Here is a 27,209-nt window from a genome sequence, read left to right as displayed (position 1 = left end):
AACAATTCCCTCACATAAGTTTTGCTTAAAAACAATTCGCTTATCCAGTATTTGTAAAACCAACTCATGGGTTTAGCCATAAGTGAAAGCTCTTCTCTAATTGTTTCCTATGACTGGTCTGTCCTCATGGAAGGAATGAAGAAATTTCGAGGTTACGTACAGTCTCTTTGCATGCTATGCCATAGCTTTTGTTATAAAAAAATTGTAAATTAATAACAGCCACAAAAATTCCTTTACCTTTTCAGTCATGTTTCCAAATAACTTCAGTTTATATAACAAACTCATTAATTCATCCTGATTATCTACCAAATTATCATGTTAAAATCTCAGGACTGTGATTTTGAGGCTCTCATCAGAGGAAAAGACTGTTCCCTCCAATTTCCCCAAGACTGTGGCTTCTAATTACCAAACATTCTATTACACGAAGTCATATCTTACCTAATATAAGTAACTCTTAATTTTACTGTACTTTCTAATAGCTTATCATTGAAGAACTTCTAAGAAAAGTTCAAAGGGAAAGATTCTGAAAAGTCTAAGAATGTTTTTTATTATATTTTCCTATTTGGTGTATTAATAAGCATTTGCAATATGTTTTTTTCTAATTTGATGTTATCCTAATTTATACTAATATAAAAATGTGGCACCATATTTCTATAAAATTTCCAGGAGAGGGGAATGCATTTTTTAATGAAAACGATTCATTTTCCTGAGTTCCTCTTATTAATAACTTTAAAAAAAGAGCGAGTAAAGACATGAATAATTTTATGCAGGAAGAAAGGATGGATACCTGTCAAATGTTCAGTCAAGTAGCTCGAAATGGGCCCTTTATTTTAGCTCTTTCCTGTAAATCCCTTACTGATGATAATAAACTTCTCTGATGATGCCTACAAATTATATCAATCTTTTCATCCTCTCCCATTAATAACCCCAGTTCTGTTCTCTAGGTTCTCTAATTCCTTCTCTCTCAAACCTGTTCTCTGTCTTCTCCACCATTTATTTCTAACCTGATATTTGTTGATGTCTTTGCTTCAGACACCTCTCTAAAATCACCACTGACTATGTTCTCCAATCCCCAGCCCTCTTCTGATTCCTTGAGCCCCCTTACCACATACCTCCTCCAAAATCATTTTCAAAACTCTCTTCTCCTAGAAAAACTATCCTGAGCTCTGAATACATTCACAGTAATCTCTGTAACAGAGGATGCTTACAATATTCTGCTCTCATCAAGTGGATGGTCTTAATCCTAAATCCATATTGGATCCTGCATAATAGAGGCTATCAGTTATTTTAACAACCAGTCTCTGTAGTACAGCTGCCTTGTCACTTTAGTCAATCTCAAATTAACTGCTTCTCAGCACTATTCACAGTAGCCAACACATGGAAGCAACCTAAATGTCCATAGACAGAGGAATGGATAAAGAAGATGTGGTATTATATACAAAGGAATACCACTCAGCCATAAAAAAGAATGAAATAATGGCATTTGCAGCAACATGGATATAACTAGAGATTATCATACTCAGTGAAGTAAGTCAGAAAGAGAAAGACAAATACCATATGATTTCACTTATATGTGGAATCTAAAATACGACACAAATGAACTTATCTATGAAACAGAAACAGACTCACAGAGATACAGAACAGACTTGCAGTTGCTAAGGGAGGGTGTTGGGGGAGGGATGGACTGGGAGGTTGGGATTAGCAGATGCAAACTATTATATATAGAGAGAATGGATAAACAATAAGGTCCCACTGTATAGCACAGGGAAATATATTCAGTACCCTATGGTAAACCATATGGAAAAGAATATAAAAAAAAAGAATGTATATATATGTGTAGCAATCACTTTGCTGAACAGTAGAAATTAACACAACATTGTAAATAAATTATAGTTCAATAATAAATAAATAAAATTAACTGCTTCTGTGTATATTCAGTTTTTCCTAATGTGTCCATGAGATTCCAAAACATCTGAATAAAAACCAAAATGTCTGATCTGCTGCCTGATGGTCTGAATAGTTCCCAAGATTTGAACCATGTTGGTCCATATAGTTGTGATCTTTCTCCTGAATCTGTAGTTTCTGCAAGGCAGAAACTCCTGATTCTCCTTTGTCCTTGCATGCAATCATTACATTATAGCACCTTGGCCTCCTAAACAAACCTGCTGATCTGTCCTCTTCTCACTGATGGACACTTGCAATGTGACTGAGCAGATTCTCAGCCTTTCTTACCTGAACAATTTAAGTCATCTTTTTGGTATTCCTATTTTTAGTTGCACCCAATTGCACCTATCTTCAGACTGACCTGTTAAAAATCTAATCAAAACACACCGATGCTCAAGATGTCACCAATACTTTCCCACATCTACCAAGCACTCAAGATTGTTCCTTCACAACAGAGCCCCTCTCCTCCTAGCCAGTCTCATCTCCCTCATCCCCTGCTATTTTGCATTTTAGGTTTTAGAAATATTTAATCTCAACCTTCTTGCCAATATTGTCAACACTCTAGCCATCTTGTTCTTTTGCTAATCCACTTGGCAAATCATTATTCTTAAATCAATTATGCTCCTAGACCTAGTCTACTTAAAGCTGTTATTTTAAAAATATAACAGAACCCAGGGCCACTGCACTCGATTTAAGAGCTTGTCCTGTACAAGGGCACCAGCTGAGAGTGGGGCTGAACTTTCCTACACTAAGCAGAGGGGGTACCTTTTTCTAATTCACACATGGGCTGGGTAAGGCACTGTAAATTGGTGTCATCATAAATTTAAGGTTTATAGTCTCAGCTGGGCTGTGTACCACTCAGCTTTTTTGTGGGTCGTTTGGGATTATTTTTTTCTTTTCTTATATTTTGACCTCAGCTTCCTCTCCTGTTCTAAACAACAGCCTTCCACAAAGTTAGCACTCACTAACTCTTTTCCCAGAACCTCCCTCACTGTGTGCAACAGATAACTGAGATTCCTTTTCTCCAAGGAAAATTATGATTACTGGGAAAATTAAATTTTTTCTAGACCTATTCTTATCCCCTTTCCTTCATTCTAAAGAAAAATAGTGTCTTTTCCCTTTTTAAGAGTAAATTTCCCTCTGTACTCGGAATCCCAGCAGCTCTTGCCTTCTCAGGGATCCCATTTCATTAACTATCCCCTGTATGCTATGTATTCATCCTTTTTCTTTTTTACTGGTTCTCTCATCCTAACATAAAGCAGAATACTTCCCATCATTAAAAAGATAATAATAACTATCATGTAGTAGACTGTAAAAATGTCCACATTTTTCTACTCTTTTCATAAGAAAGGCAAAGTCCTTTTCCTCATTCACCCTTTAACCTCACCTAGCCATATGACTTGTTTTGACCAGTAGGATGTTAGCAAATGTGATACAAGACACAGTGGCTTGAAAAGCACTTGTGCATTGGGGCTTACTGGCTTGCTGAGTGCAGAGCATCACCACAATGTAAATGAGCCCAGGCTAGTCCACTAGAAGATGCCAGACCACATCTCAGCTAACCAACCACCAGACAGCTAACCAGCCAGCAGCTGACCCAGCAGCCAATTGCAGACCCGTAAGTGAACCACAGCAAAGATCAGCCAAGCCTGACCCAGAGCCGCAGAACCACACAGCTGAACACAGCCAAATTGTTGACCTGCAGATTTTTGAGCTAAATAGATGGTTGCTGTTTGAAAACACAATTTTGGTACTGCTTGTTAAGCAACAAAATCTAACTGATAAAAACACATGCACACATATGCACCAAGATCTGTGGTGCCTGTAAATACCCTAGTTACAGGTCTATGTAGATTTCTTCTCAGTCACACCTTTCCCTACCATCACTGTGTTGATTTACTTACTTATTCTGGCCAACACACCCTAAAATGACTTCTCAAACGGCCGCCCCCACACAGACTGCCTTAATCCCCTCCTCTTAAATATAGATGGAGACCGTGACTTGATTCTAGCTAATAGAACCTGGCAAAGGTGAAGGGATTTTGCAAATGTATTTAAGGTTCCTAATCAGGTGACTTTAACTTAATCAAATAAGAGATGCTCCTGAGTAGGCATGCCCTAATGCAATAGGGAAGAACAAATCTGACTCCATATTGGATGTGTTTCTTTTAGTTTAACCTGTGTATCTATTGCTTTAGCTACAAGTTAAGAATGTTGCCTATAGCCTGAAATATGCAGGATAGCGCATTCTCAAGGCTCTAACCTTTAAAGGTGTAACACTTTTCCATTCATATAGAGATAAAAAGTTGCAGAACAGAGTAACATCTGTCTTGAAGGTTTATAGGAACATTGTGACCAGACCTACAGACCTATGTGGACAGCTGCAAAAACAAAGGATTCCAACACCAAGAAGTTTGCAACAACTAACTAAACCACCTCCCTTTTTTAGATAAAAGAAGACTGAATTCCAACTCAGGGAAGCTGGTTCCTTGGGGCACTAGCCTGCCATCTTCTTGGTCTGCTAGCTTTCCAAATAAAGTCACTATTCCTGGCCCCAACAACTCATCTCTCAATTTATTAGCCTGACGTGCGGTGAACAGTACGAGCTCAGACTTGGCATCACTGATAAAATGAGCCCTTTAAAAGAGGGTCAGAAAGCTGGAGATCAAGGTAGCGGCTTTAAGAAGCAAGCTGCCATGAATTCTACAGCCTCGGGGAAATGAATTCTGCCAATAACATGGGGGAACTTAGAGGCAGACCCTTCCCTTAGGAGAGTTTCCAGGTGAGATGAACTTGACATCTTGATTTCAAACTTGTGAGACCCAGCTCAGCTGTGCCCAGCCCTCTGATCTAAAAAACCCTGGAGAAAATAAATAGGTGTTTTTTTTAAGCCACTAAGTATATGGTAATCTGTTATGCAAAAATAGAAAAGTAACATACTTCCCCTGACTTCTTAACAGATTTTACCCCCTGCTCTTCTGCAGAAACTCTTATCACCAATATCTACAATGGTTTATTTTTTCCTAAGCCCCTCAGGCACTTGAATCCCTTATCTCTTCTGATTTCTCTACAGAATCTGACTTGCAATCTCTTCCTCCTTTTCAAAACTGTTTTATCTGTGGCCTCTATATCATCTCTCTCTCCTAGTGTATTTCCTAGTATATTTGATGAGCCCTTATCATACTCCTTCTCTTTTCCACCCTCTTCTTTTGTGTCAGTACTTCCCTGGCTGTCCTCACTGTCTGGAATGCCTGGGCCCTGTTCGTCAGCCAAGAACACTTTTACTCATCTTTCACATTTCAGCTCAGACAATGTGAACCCTTCCTGGTGATCCAGGATGATCTAGGTGTCCTCCCTCTAGACGTCCCACTGTTCCTTGAACCTGTCACCTTTCATTGGCATCATTTTCAGGTGCAATTGTTTTCCAAGCTCCTTGAAGGCAGGTACTAAGTTCTTTTAAAGTTTACTCTCCTAGTGTCTAATGTCTGGCATGTTACCTTCATGCAGGAATGAGGAAATAAAGTGTCAAGTGGGTGTAGGAACAGAAAGCCAGAGAGGAGGGTGTGGTGTCACATCCTGACACCTCCCTCCACAGTGGCATCATCACCTCCCTCCACAGTTGGCCCCTCTTATTCTGCTCCAGACTCTGGGCGTGAGGGTGGAGAGACTGATGGCTCTTAGATCCACAGGTCTGTCTTTTCCTCACCAGCAAGACAAATATTTGAGTTCTGATACCAAAAGTCGGGAGTCCCTCCTTTTAAAAGTCTTCCTCACCCTTCTGCTGAAATTGTCAAAGCAACTTGATTTTCCATAAATGTACTTCCTCTGCCCCTCGGGCTATTGGTACAATTGATCTCAACCAGAAGAAGCAACCAACGACCAGCGAGGCATCACAGGGATTCTGCCAGCCTCAGGGCAGAGCCAGGGTCCCCCACTGAGTCAGAGGAACTCTCCTTGGTGTGTCCAGTGCCACTCACCATGGACAGAGACAACGTAGGCTAAGTGGGTGGAATAGGATGGAATCGTATACTCACCCTAAACAAGAAAGGAAATGGGCAGTTGGCAATGGGAAGAGCGCTAGAGAAAGGTTTTTAAAGCAATAAAATCAGTTGGTCAGGGGTATGTATATCAATTAAAAGAATGAGGGCCTCTACATTTTTAATCATCTCAACTGCCTCAAGGCAATTATACGATCAAGTGGGCCCAGCCAGAATCTGCGTTACTACTTGGATGACCGCCCACCTGCTATGCAAGGCAGACTACTGTTTTGTTTTCTTCGCTGCTGGGCCCCATGTAGCTCTGCTCTGCATACAGTTAGGAAGTCATCCTGCTGACGGGCATGTACAAATGACTTCCTTGCATTTTAATAGAAACATGCCATTTTTCAGGAACCTGTGGCTCCAAGCTAGTCTTGTCAGCAGAGCAGCAGAAGACTAGCAGTTAGCAGAACTACCACGGAAGTTTAACCTCCCAGCTTTTTTCAAAGTCTTAAACCTCTAAATCCCTAGGCCAAAAGCTATGGACAATGTGTTTTAACAGGCAAAATACAAAACAACAGCCAAGCTATGAGGCTGGAGTCCTAGGCTGTCTTCCCTCCTCTAATATAATTTTTCTCTGCTGTAAATTAAGAGAGTTATGTAATGATGTCTGTTCCCTATTTATATGGCAGTGTCATGGGAAAAGGAGGATCATTCATTCATTCATTCATCAGATACTTTCTTAGTACCTATAGTGTCTCAGGCATTGGAGTTAGGTGATGCAGACAGAAGGCGAGAAGATTTTTTGTCATCACAGGGCTCACAAATCTACTGGTGTAAGAGAGACATATAAAAGCTATTCTGATACAATGTGCTGGTATGAATAGGGTATTTCACTATAAAACAAAGGCCCACGACTATAAAAAAGGTTTCTATGTCTGATGCCCTGTCCAAATAATTTGTTGCAATCTCTTTTCCATGGATCCCTAAAATCTAGGTTCTTAATTAATGTGTACCAATGTCCAAATTGCCCAGAATTTTTTGTAAGAGCCTCCTCTATTTGGCCACCACTAGTTCTACTGATCTTATTTTTTGTGTCCTTTCTTCCGTTCTGACATCCAAGCTATGTTTGAATGAATATATAAAATGTTTCCCTCCTCCCATGTTCCTTACCCTGTGCCCCCAAACATGCTGCCATTTCCAACTTTTTAAATACAGTGAATCATTCCTGAGAACACTTGTGGGCCAGGAACTGTTCTAGGCCATATATTTAATCTCATTTAATCTTCCCAAGGAAGGTTGATAGCATCACCCCATTCTACAAATGAGGACACTAAAGTTTACGACCTCAAGTAACTGCCCAGAGGAGTGTGACCATAAGTTGCCAGTCTCATTTTTGCTTTTTCATACCATCTCTCTACTGTGTGATCTCCTTTTCACTAGTTATCCATTCCTCAACTTGATTTCTGCCCCATCACCCCACTCACATTGTTCCCATCAAGGTCACCAAATGACCTCCTAAGTCCTATATTTAATGGACTTTGAAGGCCCTACTTTATTTGGCTTTGTTTTGTATTTTATTTTGACTTGTATTAAATCTATAATATTTTCTATTGTGTTATATATTATATTATTTTCATAAATCATATTATAGAATAATATTTTAGTAGAAGGTGCCAGGCTGCTCTTCCAGAGCAGAGCTGGTCACATGCTGGACAACCTCATCCCCTCTCCCAGAGGAGGAGCCCAAAGGAGGTGTGTGTCCAAGCAGGTAATGGGACCAGACTCTGGGCTCTAACCTGGGAGAGCAGAAGGGCTCCCATATCCCAAATTGAGACAGCGGCCAGGTCAGACCCCGCATCCCTAGCCGCATCCCTACACATCTGGTTCTAATAATAATCATGCAGGAGAGGGTCCCCTCCCTTCCTTGCAGAGGACACCCCTCCCTGCAGGGACCCCTAGTGCTTCACCTCCAACTCTATCAGCAAAAGGCCTTTTGACCCTTCCCTTCCCTTTGATCTTGGCCTCTTGATCTCCTAGCTTCTAATCTTCTCTAAATCAAGCAGCAGCATATATTAACCTGGCTGTCCCACTTGGCAGAATTACTTGCTGCAGGACAGTAAGAAAATCTGTCGTCAAGGCAGCTAGAAAATATGAAAGTACAATATTGGAGAGGAAAGCTGCATTCTCCAGGAGGTCTCCCGGCATAAAACGGGGAGAACCATATGATTCCTATGTGATAATTCCATGTTCATTCTCAAAACATGTCATGCCACCCGAATGTTCTTTCACGGATGGTATTTTGTATCCCAGAATGGATATGATTGATAACAGATTCATTTGAGTTTTAGAAAGAAAACATTACTGAGCTACGTTTAAATTATTGATTAATTAATTAATGTTTATATAGTTTATGTATTTGGCCTCATTTATAAACTACTTTTTAGTCGAAAGTCTCTTTAGCTTTCCCTGCATGAAACCCCTCTCTCCAACTTCTTTGTTCCCCTCTCAGCCTCCTTCTTTGGCTTCTCATCTTTCACTGGCCCTTTATACTTGACTGTGTCCTGAGTTGTATCTTGTGTCTTCCTGTTTTGCATTATTTCCATGAGTAAACCGCTCCATTCTCATAGCTTCAGCTCATATAGGAAATACTCCAGTCTCCCATCTCCCTCTTATGTCCAGATTCATATTTCCAGCTTCTTTCTTGATAGCATTGCATTCTGCCACCAGGTATCTCAAACTCAACATTAGATATCTCATCTCTTCTTATCCCTTCCCAAGACCTGTTATTCTTTCCTCAGTTAATGCCAACATTCATTCAATTTCCTTGGTTATAAATTTCATTCATCACTGATTTTTTTTTCCGTATGTGGTCAATGAACAAATCCAGTTCATTCTACCCCCACAAAGTCCCTCTTTTTATTCCCACAGACACTGTCTTAGCTCCAGGCTTTATTGTAGGTCTTTCAGACAAATCATTCTGTTTTTATACGTGTATATTCACCTCTCTTTTAAGTCTAATACTAACCCTAGGAAAGTCAATTCTTAGCCATCTACACCAACATTCAAGACATTAACATTCAAAAACATTACTCTTTTCTTTCTGAATTTTATTTGAAAAGCTTTTGATTCAACTGCTTATATTATACAGTCTTTTTAATTTTGACTTACACTTTAAAATTTTAAATTCTTTAATGATTTTTAACATAATGTACTTTTGCTTAAACATGCCACCTCAGCAAAAGTATTTGGAACACAAAATACACTCAACCCAATATTTATACTGACTTTGTTCAAGATAATATAGTAACCACTATAGAGAAAAAAGTGTTTAATAAAAATGGGCTTAACGTGGACCTTACCTCTAAAAACTTTACAGTCTGTTAGGTGAGATAAGGCATGAACCTAAATAGTTATAATACATGCTGGAATAGGATAATTGTTATAGAAGATGTACAGAAAAAGCTACCAGAATTATATTGAGGGAGAGTTTGCTTTCACTGAAGGAACCAAAGCAGGCTTCATGAAGGGGTCAATATCTGAGCAAGGACTTCAAAGATGTGAACTTTTAAATATTTATGCTTTTCATACACCTTACTGAACCTCATGTATAGGCAAGACACTCTACTAAGTGCTAGAGGTACAGAAATGTACAAGGGACAGACCTTGACTTCAAATAGTTCTCAGTCTAGTGAGGAAGAAAGATAAAATCCATCATTATAATCAGGTGAAAAGGAGTTATATTGGAGATTTTCTAAAAAGACTACAAACTACAAGGAAAATGACAAAGATATAGGAGAGAAACTAACTAGTCTTCAAAGGGAATGTCTCTAGGAAAAGGTACTGCTTGGGCTGAGCTTAGAGCATCAAGTAGCTGTGGCCACATGTAGATGGGCTGAGAAGAGAGAAGAATCACACACAGAGGAATCAAGGACCAAGGATGCAAAGGTATGACGTGTATACTTTGATGACAGTTCAGGAGAGCTGAAGAATAGAAGTATCAATGTGGATAGAAAACGACATCTAGGCTAGGTTATAGAAAGGTTAAAGGTCAGACTAGGAGCTAAGTAAATTTTTTTTAGGAATAGCTTCATAAATTATTCCTGACTAACTGATAGTGATAATATATAGACAATTCTGTACATGGATTCAATTTTACCAGGTGGACCAGAAATAACTTAATTAACTACATTTCTGATTGAAAAGCTGATGTTGTTGGCATCAGGTAATCCAGTTATGGGATAATCTTTGGGCTTTTTACACTAAGCTTCGACTACTGACTGTACTAACTTCTCAGGGTGACTCCTTTAATGCTCTGGCCATTTCTGTTTAGCTTACGTTTAACAGTCATCTCATTTTCACTTTTCTTTTTTTTATGTTTATTTCATGATGACCTACTATTCATCACTCAAATGGATTACTATAGGAAATGGAATCCGGAACAATGGTTATTCCCAAACACTTCAGGACCCAGTTTTCCTCCATCTGCAGTAATCAAATGCTCATCCACCACTAATGAATTAGGCTGAGCTTTGCCTTTTCATTTGGAGCTTTGATGACATGGATGAACTATAACCTACTTCTAACTAACTGATTTTGGCAAAAAGATCCCAAATGTGTGTTTTGTCTTTGGTTTTCCCTCTATATATTTGGTCACATGAAAACAAAATAAATGACCAACTCAGCGGAAGAAATCTATCAGTTGGAGAAAAGAGTAAATTGAAAATCCAAACATTGCTTCATTAAGAATACTTTTCTTTATTTATATTTGGTATCACCATGTCTTCAAAGGCCATGTTAAACTACACTCCACACACTATGGAAACTTCCACATTGCCAACTTGCTTATTTCATCATCTTTCCTAAGCCAAGAAAGAAATGTTTAAGCCTATCACCACTTACTGAGAATATGTTTAATTATATGATTAGAATATTCCCAATAACTAGATAAGAATAAATTTCAAGAAGAAATGAATGTTTTAGTCCAATAGACCTGGGTGGTGCTACCCCAGTGAGAGTCTTCTATCACCAAAAGACAGCATGAGGATACTGGATGCTTGAGGGTGACATAAATACATTATCAGGAAGTCCAGTGAAGGCTGCATAAATAAAGATAAGGTGGCACCAAAGATAAGATGCCTACGCTACAGTTTTGCATAGGTCCTAGTAGTGCCAAAAGGCCAACTCAACAATAAAAATGTTCTCCCAACTACTTTGGTATGCTTGCAAGTGCCTGGTCTAGCAGATTCTAAATAGGACATCTTGGTACTGACTCATGCTCATTGTCACAGGGAGCTCTGCACCCATTATTTACTCCCAAAGCCAAGCCAGTCTCTGCATTCCTGACATTCTATGCCTTGTCAAAGTCATCTGATAACTTCATGACAACAAATAGCCAGTCATCCTAGTTTTTTCCCTTCAAAATCCCACCCTCTTCACCCCCTTTCTTTCCTGCCCTCTCAGCTATGAGTCTTCTCCTACTGTATCAAAGCCTTGACACCTTAAAGGAACCATTCAATCTTGCTGCTAAGCTTTGGGGTGGGATCTTCTCCCCAATTCTCTGAGGCCAGCCCTGCTTCTGGTGGTTTCCAGGAATACAGTCAATATTTCCCTGAAGTCACACAGGAGGAAATGATTTTCCTTACACACTCTTAATTCCTAGTGTATCCTTTTACTACTCTTTTACTAGTTTAAAAGTAAAGTGTCTGCATCCAGTTGATGTCTTTTTGCTGGATCTTTCTCATCTCTGAAATGTGCTTCTTCATGCACCCAGCCCACCAAGAACTCTCTCCTAAGAAATTCCCTGTACTGACCTTCTCCAAAAATTTTCAGAAGGAAGGGTTAATATTCCCCCAAATCCACTCCAGCTAAGTGTTTTACATATTCTCTTCAGCCAGTTCACAGCATAATTGTATATAATCCTTTTCATCTTATGAAATTTATTTCTTTTGAATTTCTTATCTATATTTACACTGTGATGGTTTATGATCTTGGGATTTTAGTTTTTTAATATCTCTTTCCTTGAGAGTTTTGTACACCTTGATGCCTTGAATAAATAGAAATGTCTTTGCAGACAAAGGGTATGAAACATTTTTTTTTTTTTAATGACAAGGAGAAAAACCTACCGGCCCATGTTTTTGCTGAGGAACCATCCCATGAGGCATTTCAGGATGCGACGGAACCTGGAGGTCTGCCCCCCGAGTTTTGGGGCGTACCACATCAGAGACCAGACTGGAGGAGATTGCTAGAGACGTGGGCCGAGCAGCTGTGGTGCCCATCCCTCCTGGGGGGCCTTGTTCACCTTTTCTGCTTGGAGCTTCATCTTCCCCCTCAGAGTCCACAATAAAGACATATTCAGCTTTGAAGAGGTCACTTTGCTGCATTCCTTGAGGTTCGTTTGCTTTAAATCCCCTTCCTTGGGAAGCCTTGTCCTTGACCTCTAAAGGATAAGTCAATGTTCCTCGGTCTCTCTCCCGTTGGCTCCCAGCATTCAAGGTCGAATACTCATTGGAATCAGACTGCAATAAATGTAGAGACATAAAAGCGTTGATGTTGCTTTGGTAAATGCTTTTTTGCATGTACTCTTTCTTAAAACCTTAATCTGCTTATAACCTCCAAGGACAAAAGTTTTTACGAATATATCTAAAAATCAGGTTGGCATAGGAGAGATTTGGGTTGAAGCTAATGGTTTACTTTTACTAACCCACTTGTTTTTCCTGGTCCAAGCCCAAACAATTTAGGGCTCAGGATCAAAGTCAGCAAAACCTGCTTTCAAATAAATCCTGATATGGCTTTTTAAAAAGAGAGCAATGTTTTCCATAAAGACATTCACAAAACAAATGGGGATGTGTCATGGGTTTAGTTAATGGTAAAGCAAAACTTGTGGCTGTGTAGATACCATTGCCATCTGTAAATGAATATCCTTATCTTTGGAGGCTTCAGAGATCTGCAACCAAGATTGAGTCATACATCTATAGTCCCACACTCATAGCACCTAATCACAAAGGATCCCATGAATATATTATGTGTACTTGAGTACTGTTAGGGAGAAATTTCCCAGAAGTGCTTTATGTGGCATTCAGAATTTCTCTGAAATAATTTGGTCCCAACAGTCTTTGAAATAAGATGACATTGTAAGTCCCAGGTTATATATTACTTCTTGCTAGATAAGATGTTTTCATATAGACGAGAATCAGATAATTTTATCTCCTACAAGTTGGCTCAAAAATACCACAAAGTTCCCCCAGTCACATTTTATTTATAATAAGATAGTATTAAAATACATTTTAAAGAGAAAATTTTTTTTACCCAAAATGTCACTATTTAACACAAGTCATTTTTATGTTTTTTTTCTGTTTGTTTTAATTTCTTTTTCAGTCTTGGTCTCTCTTTAGATAGGTATAATCAGGGTATAAATACAACTTTATAATCTATTGTATCACTTAATATTGTAAGATTAACATGTTCCATGAAATTACATAACGATTATAATTATAACTTCGTCAAGGTGATGTATTATCTCATGCTTAGCTTTTCTCTAATTGTTAGATATTAGGCTCCTTTTACTTTTCTCTAATTATTTCCCTATATAACACTTTTTTTCCTCTGTACTATTTCCCTGGGATGTATTTCCAAGAGTTTAAACATTAAAGGGTTATAAACAGTTGTATGACTGTGGATAAGGGTTTTCCACCAAAACTGTACAAATTCACAAAACTAGCAGCAAAGTGTGAGCCTGCCAACATATCCACAATTGCCCCAAATTCAGATATTATAATTTTTTAATGTTGCTAATCTGTTACACGTAAAATAACACCTCGCTCTTTTATCTAGCATTCTTTAAAGATAAATTTAAACTTTGTAAAAATTTTGTTTTTATTATTTTAAGATACATTTGGGAGGGGAGGTGTCAGGAGGCCAAATATATCACGTGAACAGCAAACAAAAGGATATCACATCAAAAGGGTTGAGAATAATGTATTGGAGAGAACCTGAGACTTGATAACACTGAAGTTCCTATTACATATTTTTGGCCAATCTTAGATTTCCCAGTTATCTCACTTTAAGCAGAGAAAATAAACATCCATACAAATTTGCAAGTCATTATGATGGACAATTTAATGTTAATTGCTTGATATAAAAAATAGTAAAAAATAATCCTACCCTATTTACAGTTTCTGGAGTCTTATCACTTGGTTCCTCAGGAATTTTAACAATGAATTTAGAGGTGTCACCCAACTGGGAGTGGGTTGGTAGTCTTCTGACAGTGGGGACAAATGTGAAGATCAGAGGTTTGGCTTCAGAATCACCAGAAGAGACCTATGAGACACGTAATAAATTAGACTTTCAGTCTTATCAAAGGTTTATTTTGACTTTACTCTCTACATATTATATTTATCTCATTTATTTTGATAAATTGCCTATTGTCCTATGATCATGTGTATGGTTGGCAAAGAGAACATCTATTAAAATATTCATAGTTTATCAGACCCTTTTTTTGTGAAAATATTTATCGGAGAAAGAAATACAACCCAAGGAAGATCCTACTGTAGGACATGGCAACAGAAGAGCAGCTTGGCAAGTTGAGCTGCTGGAATGTTGCAAGTTAACATGGATAAAAGTTAATTTCAAAACAGACCAGATGCTGTGTTTGTGATGACCCCACAGAGGTCAAGGACTTTTATCCATTTAACTCTGGATTAGCAGGTTCAGTGTGACCCATAATCACCAAGCATGTGTGAAACTTCTGACATATATCATGAATGAGAATGCTAAAATGTGAATTGAAAATTGAAAGTTTACTTTTCTTGCTGCCAGGATACCAATGCCTCTTCTCGAGGCTATACCTTCTCTGTCATTCATTCTTTATTCATTCAAAAACCATTTTGTTAAGCATTTGCTGTGTGATGGGTACCCAGGAGCTAGAGATATAACAGCAAATAAGAAACAGCCAATAGACCAGTCACAAGTAGGAAAAGCATACGCACAGAATAGGAAGGGAAAAGCGATAAGGGATGCCTACCCAGTCTGGGACGCTCCATAAAACGCAGCACCTGGAATTTAAGTCCTAGTGAAGAGAAAGATAAGGGTCTTCCAGGCTGAGGAAACCAGCTGAGTGAAGGCATGGAAAGCAGCACTGGGTGAGAATCAAGCTTGAGTTCTGTCCTTTTGACACTGAGAACCAAGCACTGTAGATTGGGAATGAGATCGTCTCATTAGAATGTCAGATAGGTAATGCTGGTTTTATAAGACCCAAGGCTAGCGATCAGGACAGAAAGCCAAGAGTAATAGATGGAGGACTAAAAGGAAAGGCAGAAAGAGAAGATGGTGCTGGAGATTTCTCTTTTGAGACGTTTGGGTGAGAAGGAGGAAGAGAGATGGAGAGTAGTTAGAAAGGAAAGTCCAGTCAAAGAGGTGCCCTTGTTGGTCTGTAACAGGATAGACGTGAAGACGTCTGTAGACTCGGGGAAGGAACCAGTAGGAAGGAAAGTGGAGCAAAGTCCTGGAGGAAGCAGGCAGCAAAAGCTAAAGCAGCAACAGAAAGAACATGGCCTCCTCTGAGAATGGAGAAAATTAACGGAGATACAGAAAAGCTCTGACTGTGAGGCAGTGAGAGAAGCTGGAAGGTGAGGGGACTCATTTGGTACGTAATCCATGTTCATGATGCGATCAGCCCCATCTAGTCAGAGGGAAACTGCCACGCTGCCACCTCCACGCCTCTGTCACAAGAAATGCAATAGCCCCGGCAGGAACTCCCAGGCTTCTCTCCCTTCAGGTCGTGCCATCCTTGTGTGTCGTATCTCAACATGCCCTTTAAACCCGCTCACATCAGCTGCACGATAAACCCAGCCATCCCTGTGCCTCTGTGTGCAATGCACACCCCTAGTTTTGTTCCCTTCTTGTACCCGTAACCGAGAAGGACCCTATGAGGTCTTCCCAGAATAGATCCCCACCCATGTCCTTCACCTGCTTTTTGCCTGTAGAAAAACTTTAGTGAAAGAATAAATTTAATCAGGGAAGTGAGAAAAGGCAGAAAGAAAGGAAAACAGTCAAGCAAGACAAAATAATAATACTTTAGCCATTAAACAAAGTCAAGGGCATTTAGTTCTTCCTCAAGGACTATGGATAATATTCTGAGCCATGTCCTTTGAGCTGTTTTGCAGCTACTGAAACCCTCACCTGGTGGAGGAAGTTAGCTGTTTGCTGCCCATAAGCGCGTAGACCCCAGACCGGTTGGGACCAGAAGGCTGATGATGCTGACTCCCAGTTACCTCACCACCAACCAATCAGAAGAATGTCCATGAGCTGACCACACCCTGTTCCTTGAACACTACCCCCTCCAGGGCGGGACACACAGTTTTGCAGGCATTAGCCAACTGTGCCCCCCTTTGCCTGGCAAAGCAATAAAAGCTAGTCTTTTCTACTTCACCCAAAACTCTGTCTCTGAGTTTCTATTCAGTACTGGTGAACAGAGACTGAGTTTCAGCAACATACCATGATCCAACTCTTGGAAACTTTTCACCATACACTTTCTGGAATTCAGGCAGTTGTCACACATCCCTCCACATCCTTAACCTCTTCTCTACATGTTCTGCCTCTAACTAAACATGGTTCCTGCTGAAGGACTCTGCTTCCCAAGAAGCTCTCTGTTTCCTCTCACACTGGGTGACCCACCAGAAGTAGGCTAGGTATCCTCTGTGCACTCTTTTCTGCTTCCAGACCATTCTTCTTCCCTCTTACCTACAGACTTCCAGGTTTGAAGCTCCTGCCATCCACAAGTCTACACCATTCACTACCTCTTCTTGTTACAGCCATCTGCCCACCCCCAAGTCAAACCCTTCTTTCTTTGAAGATTTACTTCTGGGGTTAATTCCACTCCTTCTAACACCGCACTTTTTATAATACCCAATATGCTATCCCATGGGTAATTTTTCTAATAGCGTATTTCACTACCTCTACTCTTCCTTGCCCTTCACATCCTTAGCAACAACCAGTAGCCACAACACCACCATAATTTCAGGGTTTTTTCCTTCTCTGATCAACACTTCTTTTCTTTCCACACCATCTCTTCAATTCTGGACTCCAACATTTCTGGGAAACCACCAAAATGAAAGTCTACTGATCCTTCCAACATTAAGTTTTCCCAGACTTCTTTTTTTTCGACCAGCCTTAATGACCGAGTTGTCCACAACTCCTCCTGTGCATGCCCTTCAAATACCTTACCTTCTCTCACATCACCATCCACTTCGGGTAAATCATAGTGGTCACTCAGTCTACCACCTACCTACTCTCCTCCTGCACCACAAGGGTAAATGTGGTCACAGAAAAAAATCACACGACCCCGCTTGCTGCTTTCACTTCAAATTTATGACCCTGAGCCTCAATCTGGCACTTTAATTCTTCTCTGTAATCATACTATACAGTTCCAGAGCCCATTTACTCTCCCACTCGCTAGAAAACTCACACCTTCTCCTCTTTCTTCAAACCCCTACATCTTCTTCCTCATTCTCACTCTGAGCTGACAACTTTGTTTCCCACTTCACTGAGATAGTTGAAGCAATCTGAAGAGAACTTCCAAAACCCTCATCACCACATCTAGTCACCCACCTACATCTTTGTCCTTTTACATAGCCATCAGTCCTGCTACTACACTCCTACTTAAACCAAACCTCACTTGAATACGTTGCCTTCTACTTACTTTCATTTACTCAACAAGATCTTATTAAATGCCTACCAGATGCTAGGCTCTATTCTAGGGGTTGGCGACACACAGTGAACAAAAACCTCTACCCATTCTGGTGGGAGGGAGACAGGAAACCAAATAAATATGCAATAAAATAGGATTTTCAATTGTGATAAGTGCTGTGAAGACTAGTATAATAACCTATAGGAGAGAAAATGTTAGGTAAAACTTGGGTTGGCTGGAATCTAAAGGAAAAACTTAGAATTTGCTGAAAAATTAGATGTGCGATATAAGAGGCAGACAAGAGTCAACACAAGTACAAAATTTTTGACCTGAATAACTGAAAGAAATAAGATATTCTTCACTGAAACAGGGAAAAGAAGAGGTGAAGCTGGTTTGAAAATAAAGATCAAATATGATATGACAAATATATATCCAAGTGGAAATGTGGGGATGGGAGAAAAGTTCAGAGGAAAGTCTGTCATGGAGATAAAATTATTACAGTTGTTGACCTATACATGGTATTGAAAACCATGAGACCAGATGAGATCATCAGGGGAGTCAGCACAAATAAGAAAGAAGAGGTCCAAGGTTGAACCATCCAGCTCTACCATTAAGTGGTCCAGTAGCTGAGGAAGAAGTAGCAAAAGTGACACAGGATTTTAAGAGAAATGGAAAAGCCTGGAACACCATTGATGGAGGATGATGCAGTGAGAAAGAGGCCTGACTATAAATAAGTAAAAAGATTGACAGACTATTGTGAGGGCCCAGCCTAAACGTAAATCCGTGAATTTGTAGCAAAAGCAATTTGCTTGGCTTTTTGATAATGTCTCCAGGAATGCTCAACTGCCTATCATAGGAACAGAGAAAGTGAATTGCAGCATTTATAGAACTGATGTTCAGAGGTGGCTCTGGCAGAAGAATGTTGTGAGTGTCAGGAAACTGAGGGTACTGATGGGAGAAGAGCAAAGAGTCAACCATGGAGTTCAACGTGGACAGGGAAGAAGAGGGACTTCAGACTAAGGGACTAGTGGTCTCTTTGGTTCAGGAATCAGATCTGAAAGCATAGTGGGTGTTGGGGAGAATGGCCCAGGGTCACAGTATGGGTTATGAGAGCTTAGGATTTAGTAGGATGTTAAGACTAGATGATTATAAGGTCTAGGCTTATAACAGCGTAGGGTTAGGGTTAGGGTTTCTAGAAACAATGTCTATTCCTTAGGGCATAAAAACTACACAGACAAACCCTTCTGAGCCAACTTTCATTTTTCAATATTATTTTCTGCCTTTAAAAATAATTGTCTATTCCCCCATGGCAGTCAAGTCACAATTCCCAGGCTTATCATCCAAAAGTAATAAATCAATGCTTTCCCTTTTAGGAAGGGACATTAGATCCCTCATGAGGTTTAGGGAACCCACTAGTCTTATCAGTGATACACAATACAACACACTTTCTAGATGGATTATTTTCTAGGAAGTCTTCTTTACATGACTAATCTCATCAATATCTTGATGGGTGGAGAGGGGTTTTAGCAAGGAAATCACTGAGGGTAGTTCAGATAATCTATCATAGAATTTCATTTGGGTAGGAAATAAAGATAGTCTTTTAGGAGTAAAAGAAGTGGTGAAAGTGTGACTTTGTCCTCAGGTGCTATAGGCCTGCCCTCATCTCCCCACATGATGACTACAGATCTATCTTTTTTTTTTTTTTTTTTTTTTTGCGGTACGCGGGCCTCTCACTGTTGTGGCCTCTCCCGTTGCAGAGCAACAGGCTCCGGACGCGCAGGCTCAGCGGACATGGCTCACGGGTGCAGCCGCTCCGCGGCATGTGGGATCTTCCCGGACCGGGGCACGAACCCGTGTCCCCTGCATCGGCAGGAGGACTCTCAACCACTGTGCCACCAGGGAAGCCCAGGTCTATCTTATGTTCTATCCAGATGAAATTGAAATACTGACGTACGCACTTCAGTATAAGTGCCCTGTGGTTACAAAATACATATAACCATTATTAACAGTAAGTGGCTTTGCCTTCTAAAGCATATACAGTGACCAAGATTTATTTCTCCAAAAATGTACTTCTTTACTTTAGCTTGCTACTAAAGTCTCTAAAATACAAATAGATCGTCACTACTGATACATTGTAAACTATTGACTTTTTAAAGGTTAATAGTTACAATTTTAGTGAATAAAATTGAAACAAAGTATGAATAAAAATGGATGCTTCAATGAATGAGGTGTGCTTTTAGAACATATCCTCAAAGGAATTTCTAAACATAACCAAATGTTGACAATGAAAGCAACTGAAAATAAGTAAAACTATTTCCTTCTTTTTTATTGTTATATTTTCTTACAGGAACATCCATAGCCTGCATAAAATTTCTTCACCAGGTAAGGAGAACAGTTTGTTTTTAATTTTAGTTGAGCCAACATATAATGTCATCAAGAATAACATTAAAAATGGAAAATCCAACAGTACTAAAGGCTTTTCATCTTCCTAGTTTACTGTCAGAGAACAAGATCAGGGATTAATTCCTATCCACACACATAACCTCAGATTAACCACAAAAAGGGCAATGGTTTGGTATTCACTTCTAAGCTGGCAGTACATTGTTAGCATGGGGCTCTTTTCATCACTTTTACCTAGCATCATTTTATCCTAACAAGCATGTACAGAATTTTTTGCACAAAATTTAGTTGGAAAAGGATTTGAAATTATACTAGCTACACTATACAACACTTAGATGTTAGCCCCGTGTTAGCCGGTGGACTGCTGAATCCCTTATTCAGGAAAGAAAAAGAAAAATTTTGCTGCATACCATAGCCCAGTTCCAATGGAGCCCAGAAATGAATTGCTATGGTGATGAAAAATCATTTTCCACACAAAGCAGAACCAGATGCATGTTAATATCATTGCATTGGTTAAATGCCAGTTAACACTTTCCATTGTCAGTGTTGTTTAAAAACGCATTTTAATTCCTATCCTTGAGAAACTAGTTTAATAATAAAAATTAGAGCTGAAAGGATGAAAATATTTTCCTAAGTATAGTTTCAAGTGCTTGAAACTCTGAGACTGTCACCTTCTCACCGGCCACTCGACTAATAATTTAAGAAACTGTTTTCCCCCCGTGCCATGCAGGCTCACTGCTTTGTTGCTCTGTTTCGGGCTCCAGTGCCTTCCTTTCTTCTATTTCCCTAAAAGTTCTCTTCCTTCTGACGCTGACACCCACACTCACAGATGGCCACTAGCTTCTTGTTGAGAAGAAACATGACAGAGTGTCTCTCAGCACTCACACTGCGCCAAGGACTGTCCTGAGCATCTTCTTTGGTTGCCAGTAAGCAGTTTTGCCTTTATCTGCCCAATCCTTTCCACTAACTGCCTATAACATTTCATTTTGATATAGTCAAATTTATCTACACCCGGGCATCTCTCCCTCAAACCCTCTTGCAGTAAACACCAGAGTGCATAGCCTTTCAACGTTCTCAAAAGCATGAAGGAAAGACTTCCTTTTACCTGGGGTGTGGTCTGAATGCTCCCTGCTAAGATGCACGAGATCATTTGGAAGTAATTGTTCCCGCAGTCCCTCGGAAGCCCCCGGCTTTCTGGAAGCATTGATTCATCCCATAAGGGTGTGAGCAAACCAATGAGTGAGGTGGGAAGGGAGCCACTCCCTGAAACAACACACACACTCGCAGGGAAAAAAAGAATTCTAAAAAAGAGGTAACGAGGAATCCTCCCTGAACGAAAGGGTTTTGTCAGCTCCAAAGAGTAGATTTATGTTCAGACAATTTTTAGATTTGGAACTTCAGGAGAGGTCAGATTGACTGCTGAAATGGAGCCAGTAGAAGTAAAAGAAGAATTACCACCTATATGTGTTTCCCCTCTTTTCTTTTTATGCATGTAGTCCAATTAAACATTCTGCAAAAAGAACAGAGAAGCCAGATTGTACAGCAACAAGAAGCTGATCGAAGGACCCGCACAGCTGACAGTCCCAGCAATCAGTTGGTCACACTCACTGGGAACATTTAGAGGTACAAACACATGCAAACACTGGGTCTAAATAAAGAATGAGAAAACACACGGTCATCCCTTCAAAAATCAATAGCTTTAATTAGTGGTCCTTGGCATGTACCTAGCAAGCAATGGTACAGGAGTGTCTCTAGTGACTGAAGTTTTGCTATTAACTAAATTTGCTCTAAAATAGAGCTTGGAATCAAATATTTGTCAAAACTACATTCCATTCCAATGTTCCTGGAAGACAGTGAGTTCCCTGACTATAGACAAACGTCAAAGCTTTACATGTGAAATTGATTGCAGTCTTCAGCTTTCACACTTCCATTTTCTAAGTGTTGATTTTTCTCCAAATCTGTAATATCTATATTTGTGCTTTGGTGATGAAAGACGTTGTGTCACAAGGGCTGGTTATGGACCAAAGGCTCTGGGAAGGAATGAAGGTTTTATTTTAGGGACCTAGATTATACCTCTTAACATTTTCACCATTATCAGAAGCCTGAATTCTTGGAAACATTACAAGTGAACCAATTGTCAAAAGTGATACTGTTAGCACACTGGGAAAAACTATTCCAAATAACCCAGTACTTTTTGACCTAGTAAATGATCTAAATTTTTAAATGTGAGTGCTGTGTTACATCAGAGAACAAATTATGTGCCTTCTTCTATGCTATGTATATTTATGGATAGTCAAGAGACTATAATACCCTCCTGCCCTTAAAGAGCTTACAGTCCAATTGGGAATATAAAACAGGTGTACAAGTACAGAGATGCAAAGCAAAAAAGAAAAGAAAAATTCCCATCCTGCAGTTCTCAAAGTTTATACATAAGCCACCTGGAGATCTTAAAATGCAGTTTCTTAAATATCCTGTGATAAACCATAATGGAAAAGAATCTGAAAAAGAATGTATTGATAGGTACATGTATAACTGAATCACTTTGTGTACAGCAGAAGTTAACACAATATTGTAAATCAACTGTAAATAATTTTTCTTAAATGCATAAAATATTTTTTTTAAATGCAGTTTTTTGGTTTTTGGTTTTTTTGTGGTACGCGGGCCTCTCACTGTTGTGGCCTCTCCCATTGCGGAGCACAGGCTCCAGACGCGCAGGCTCAGCAGCCATGGCTCACGGGCCCAGCCGCTCTGCGGCATGTGGGATCTTCCCCGACCGGGGCACGAACCCGTGTCCCCTGCATTGGCAGGCGGACTCTCAACCTCGGCGCCACCAGGAAAGACCCTAAATGCAGTTTTTGATTGCGGAGATCCTGGGTGTGGCCTCAGATTCAACATTTCCCACGAGCTCCCGGTGGTACCCAGCTGCTGGTCTGTGACACTCAGAGTAGCAAAGAGAGGAATTTTTGGAGGGTTGTGAGATCATAGTCACATGGGGTAAGTAATTCAAGGATAAAGTGGCATTTGGGCTCACTTAGAAGAGTAGCAGAATAGGACCTCTGAAGGTGAGATAGAATAGCCCTTATTTCAGGCAGAGAGAAAAGCTCAGGTGAAGGCACCTATCAGAACGGCAGTAAGCAGCAGGGGTAGCCACAGAGCAGGGAACCAGGGAGTCAGATCACCCACTGGCTGTGGGACCTGGGTGCAAGCCGGGGTTACAGGACCTCTCGAAGGCTCAGTCCCCCACCAGCAAAATATGGATCAAAATAGTATTTATTTCACAGGGTTCTCATGAAAATTACAATTAAATTCAGCATGTAAAGCTCTGTGTCAGGCAAATACTTAATAAATGTTACACCTGTGAACACTATTGTTACTCAGTTTGGTAAATAACATACATGAGAATAAAGGCAAATAAGACTAGAAAAGTAGGTTCAGTCTAGATCATGAGATTTTTTTTTAATTTACCATTTTAATTATTTTTAAGTGTACAGTTTAGTGAGTAGCATTACATTTACATTGCTGTGCAACCATCACCACTATCCATCCACAGAACTTTTTTTCATTTTGTCAAACTGAAACTCCGTTCCCATTAAACAATAATTCCTCATTCCCTACCCCAACCCCCCAATCCCTGGTAACCACTATTCTACTTTCTACATTCAGATTCATCTCTCCTCCCCTTTGTAGGTCATCAGAGATCTTGAATTAAGATGTTTTGATGCTATTCAGTAGGGAATAGGAACAAAGATTTTATATAATTACATAAATATATGTATATGCATATATATATCATCATATATATATATAAAATCCTAATTCCTATTCCTTACTGAATAGGGGATCCTTAACAAATCCTAGAGATCACACTCATCTCCACAATCCATCCCTTGTCAGTGGTTCTATCAGTTTATTCTAAGTGGATTCAAACAATAAGGAAGCTCTTTTCCTATATCTCATTCTGTCCTTCTCCCTCTGTTATTTTTTCTCATTCCCTCCCCCAAACATAAAGCAATATTCACACATGTTGGTACAGTCAGATTTGGGAGAGGAAATACTTCAGCCCCTATCCTTTGTCCTACTTGATTTCTTCCTTGAGTCATTTTACAATGAGAACCGATGAAATTAATCCATTATTTGCTATTTTGTTCTGTGTCTTATTGGGAACTTTTCTGTACTCATTTTCTTTCCCTTGTTTTCTTAGTAATTGTTGGCATTATAGACTATTCCTTATATTGATAGAAGACAATTTTTACTTAACAAAAAGCAGAACAGTCATGCATTATAATAGCATGCTTCAGCCATCTGCTTAGTAACTGCATATATACTCAAAGAGCACATGTATTTAGAACAATTTCTATAGAAACCATCCTCATTGGAATAGAAAATGATGGCACCTGGTCAAAAAACAGGCCTCAGTCTTGGATGATGAAGACCAAGTGAGTTACCGACACAGGATTGGGGGTGGGAGAAGGGGAGAGTCTAGCCTCCAGTTACAACTACTTTTTTCTATAGATAAGAAGACCATGTAGGGTCTGCCTAAGACCCTGAAGCATTTTATAAACACAAACTTTTAATGATCTCTCTCCTATTAAGGAACACAAACTTTTCTGTTGAATAATCTATTCCCAAAAGAAAGTAAAGTTTGTTGAACATTGCAACAGACAAATATAATCCAAAATTCTCTTTAAAATCTGGCATTATTGATGGCTGAAGTAGGGCATCCTTCACCCTTCTGACTAAACAGATATTACTGCAATACCTTCCAGCCAAGAGAATCTTAAGGTATTACTTTTAAAACAAACAGTATAGAACAAATAGTCTCTTCCTGACATGGAAAACAAATTTGAGGAAAAAAAAAATAGACACCTCCACAAAATATTGCTAAGAAACATGTAAGTTATTAAACAGATCCAGCTGTCAAGACCATCCAGAAGTCTATTTGACTGCTCTTATGCCTTGTGCTTAAAAAAAAGTCACTAGAAATCCCATTTATTCATCTTAATAAACCCCTGTTGAGTGACAGGCACTATTCTAAGCTCTAGGAGACATCAAGATAAAGACTTGGACCCCATTCTCATGACCCCATTCTCACCTTCACAGCTACACCACTGGTGAATGAAGCTAGAGGAGAGGGCAAGTGTTGTGCTGAATCTAGGCTGTTCGGGGAAGCAGCCTCAGGCCATCCCCAGGGAGCTTTCACTCAGATTCTGCACTTAGTTTCTACTCCTAGTAACCAACATCAAAATCACTTCTCATTCTGTTTTAGCCCTGGGTGGTGTTTTTCCTCTGAAGATGGGAATCACCCAGGGTTTGGACCCCTGCTCCAGAATAATAGGTGATTGTAGGAATCATAATCACAACTCAGAATTGGCTGTATGATATTTAAATGAATCCTGATATCTCATAAAAAATGCATGAGAGGGGGCTTCCCTGGTGGCACAGTGATTGGGAGTCCACCTGCCGATGCAGGGGACACGGGTTCATGCCCCAGTCTGGGAAGATCCCACATGCCGCGGAGCGGCTAGGCCCGTGAGCCATGGCCGCTGAGCCTGCGCATCCGAAGCCTGTGCTCCGCAATGGGAGAGGCCACAACAGTGAGAGGCCCGTGTACTGCAAAAAAAAAAGCATGAGAGCCTGTTGTAACTGAGGAATTTCAGCTTCAAGTATGCTAAGCCTGACTCCTGCCCTAGTTCCCTTTCAACTTTAACTTAATTTACGGAAGAATAATCTAATGATGCATATTGAAATGGAAGATTAGTTGTTCTATTTTGCTTTAACCCTTGCTCCTTATTTTTTAGAGATAACTAACCAGAGACTCATGGCAAAATGATGTTCCAATCATAAGCAAGACGTGACGAAACTTTGGCACCAATGATCATGATAATCATCTCTGAAAATAGAATACTACCCTCTCCCCAGCATGTAGCTCCTTTCTCTTTTCTCTATATTATCTCCAAGCAAGACCTGGGGAGTTGGGAGTTGGTTCTTTAGGACATGAGTCCACCTTCTCCCCAGGATTGCTGGCTTCCTCAATAAAGCTATTTTTCCTTTCACCCAACACTTGTGCCTCAGTATTGGATTCTTGAGGAACAAGCAGCCAAACCTGAGTTTGGTAACACTGTCACAGTCTAAGTTTGTCCTCATCTATATTGGCATGTGTGCTGGCCTCATCTGGGTTTCTTCTATTCCTGTTACTACTGCTTGCAGAGTCTCTTCTCTTGAGGGTATATCCTCCTAGGTAAAATGATACTAAAAGTCCACCTTAATTCAAGTAAACCAAGAGCTTCGAAGTATTGAAGAAAATCTAGCACCTAAGTGAAAATGTTTGACATACTTAGATATTCAGAAGAGGCAAATAGGCCTTGTACCTGGTAGAATTTGAAAGGGGAACAGAGACAATGATAAGAAACATATATCCAACAGGAATAAGTGTCTGTTGGTCACTCTCCCCTTGTGGAATCACTTTCCAGCTTGGCTTCTGGTATACCATTTCTCTTGGTCCCCTCCTAGCCCCTGTACCTTCCTTCTCTGCCTGCTTTGTGCCATCTGACCCTGAAGCATTGAAGTGGCCCAGGAGTCACTTCCTGGATAATCTCATCCTGTCCCATAGCTTTAATTAACATTTATAAGCCATTGAGTTCCAAATTTGTTTCCCCAGCCTGTACAGTGTCCTTGGATAATACACCCCTATAGCCAACTAACATCTTCACTTAGATATTTTACAAACATTTGAAACTTAATACGTCTGAAACTGAATTATTTGTGTTTCTCCTGAAATTGTTTCCCACCCCTCCCCCTAATTTCTCCCCACCAGCATATAGTTGTACTTATTTCTCATTGCATAAGCCAAAAATGAGGGCTTATGTTTGTTTTTGTTGGTTTCCCATAATCCCCCATCAATATATCAGTATTGGTCAATATACTGATATTCTTGCTTTCTCATAACCTCCCATCAATATATTAGTATAACTTGTCGGCTCTCCCTTCAAAATAAATCTAGAAAATGAATCTATCTCATTACTTCTACTTCTAACGTCCTAGTAGCAGAACATACCATAATCTCCTTTCTGAATCACTTTCTCATAAGTGGTCTCCCTGCTTCTACTTTGCCTCCTATAGTCAATATCCGATAAACCACCCACATCTCCCTTTGGCTGGAGGACTATCCCCAGATGCTGGAAGTGCTGTGACAGTGCTCAGCT

The 27,209-nt window shown here is 39.9% G+C and overlaps 1 protein-coding gene across 1 annotated transcript in view; it reads right to left on the bottom strand.

Annotated features, from left to right (window-relative positions):
* Positions 1-21,213, bottom strand: part of MLIP (muscular LMNA interacting protein) — a 113,166-nt gene extending 91,953 nt beyond the window's left edge. Inside the window, exons 1-3 of the mRNA XM_089918917.1 lie at positions 21,113-21,213; positions 14,085-14,240; positions 12,047-12,439 (exon numbers count right to left, since the gene is read on the bottom strand). Coding sequence (XP_089775043.1) covers positions 12,047-12,439; positions 14,085-14,240; positions 21,113-21,211 — 648 coding nt within the window. The 5' untranslated portion in view covers positions 21,212-21,213. The remainder of the gene's footprint in view (positions 1-12,046; positions 12,440-14,084; positions 14,241-21,112) is intronic.
* Positions 21,214-27,209: the final 5,996 nt, after the last annotated feature.

Source organism: Delphinapterus leucas, chromosome 10, assembly GCF_059928025.1.
Source record: "Delphinapterus leucas isolate spDelLeu-1000000601 "Yukka" chromosome 10, BTC_Dleu_Yukka2, whole genome shotgun sequence".
NCBI classification, from domain to species: domain Eukaryota; kingdom Metazoa; phylum Chordata; class Mammalia; order Artiodactyla; family Monodontidae; genus Delphinapterus; species Delphinapterus leucas.
This window is presented reverse-complemented; position numbering and strand designations above follow the sequence as displayed.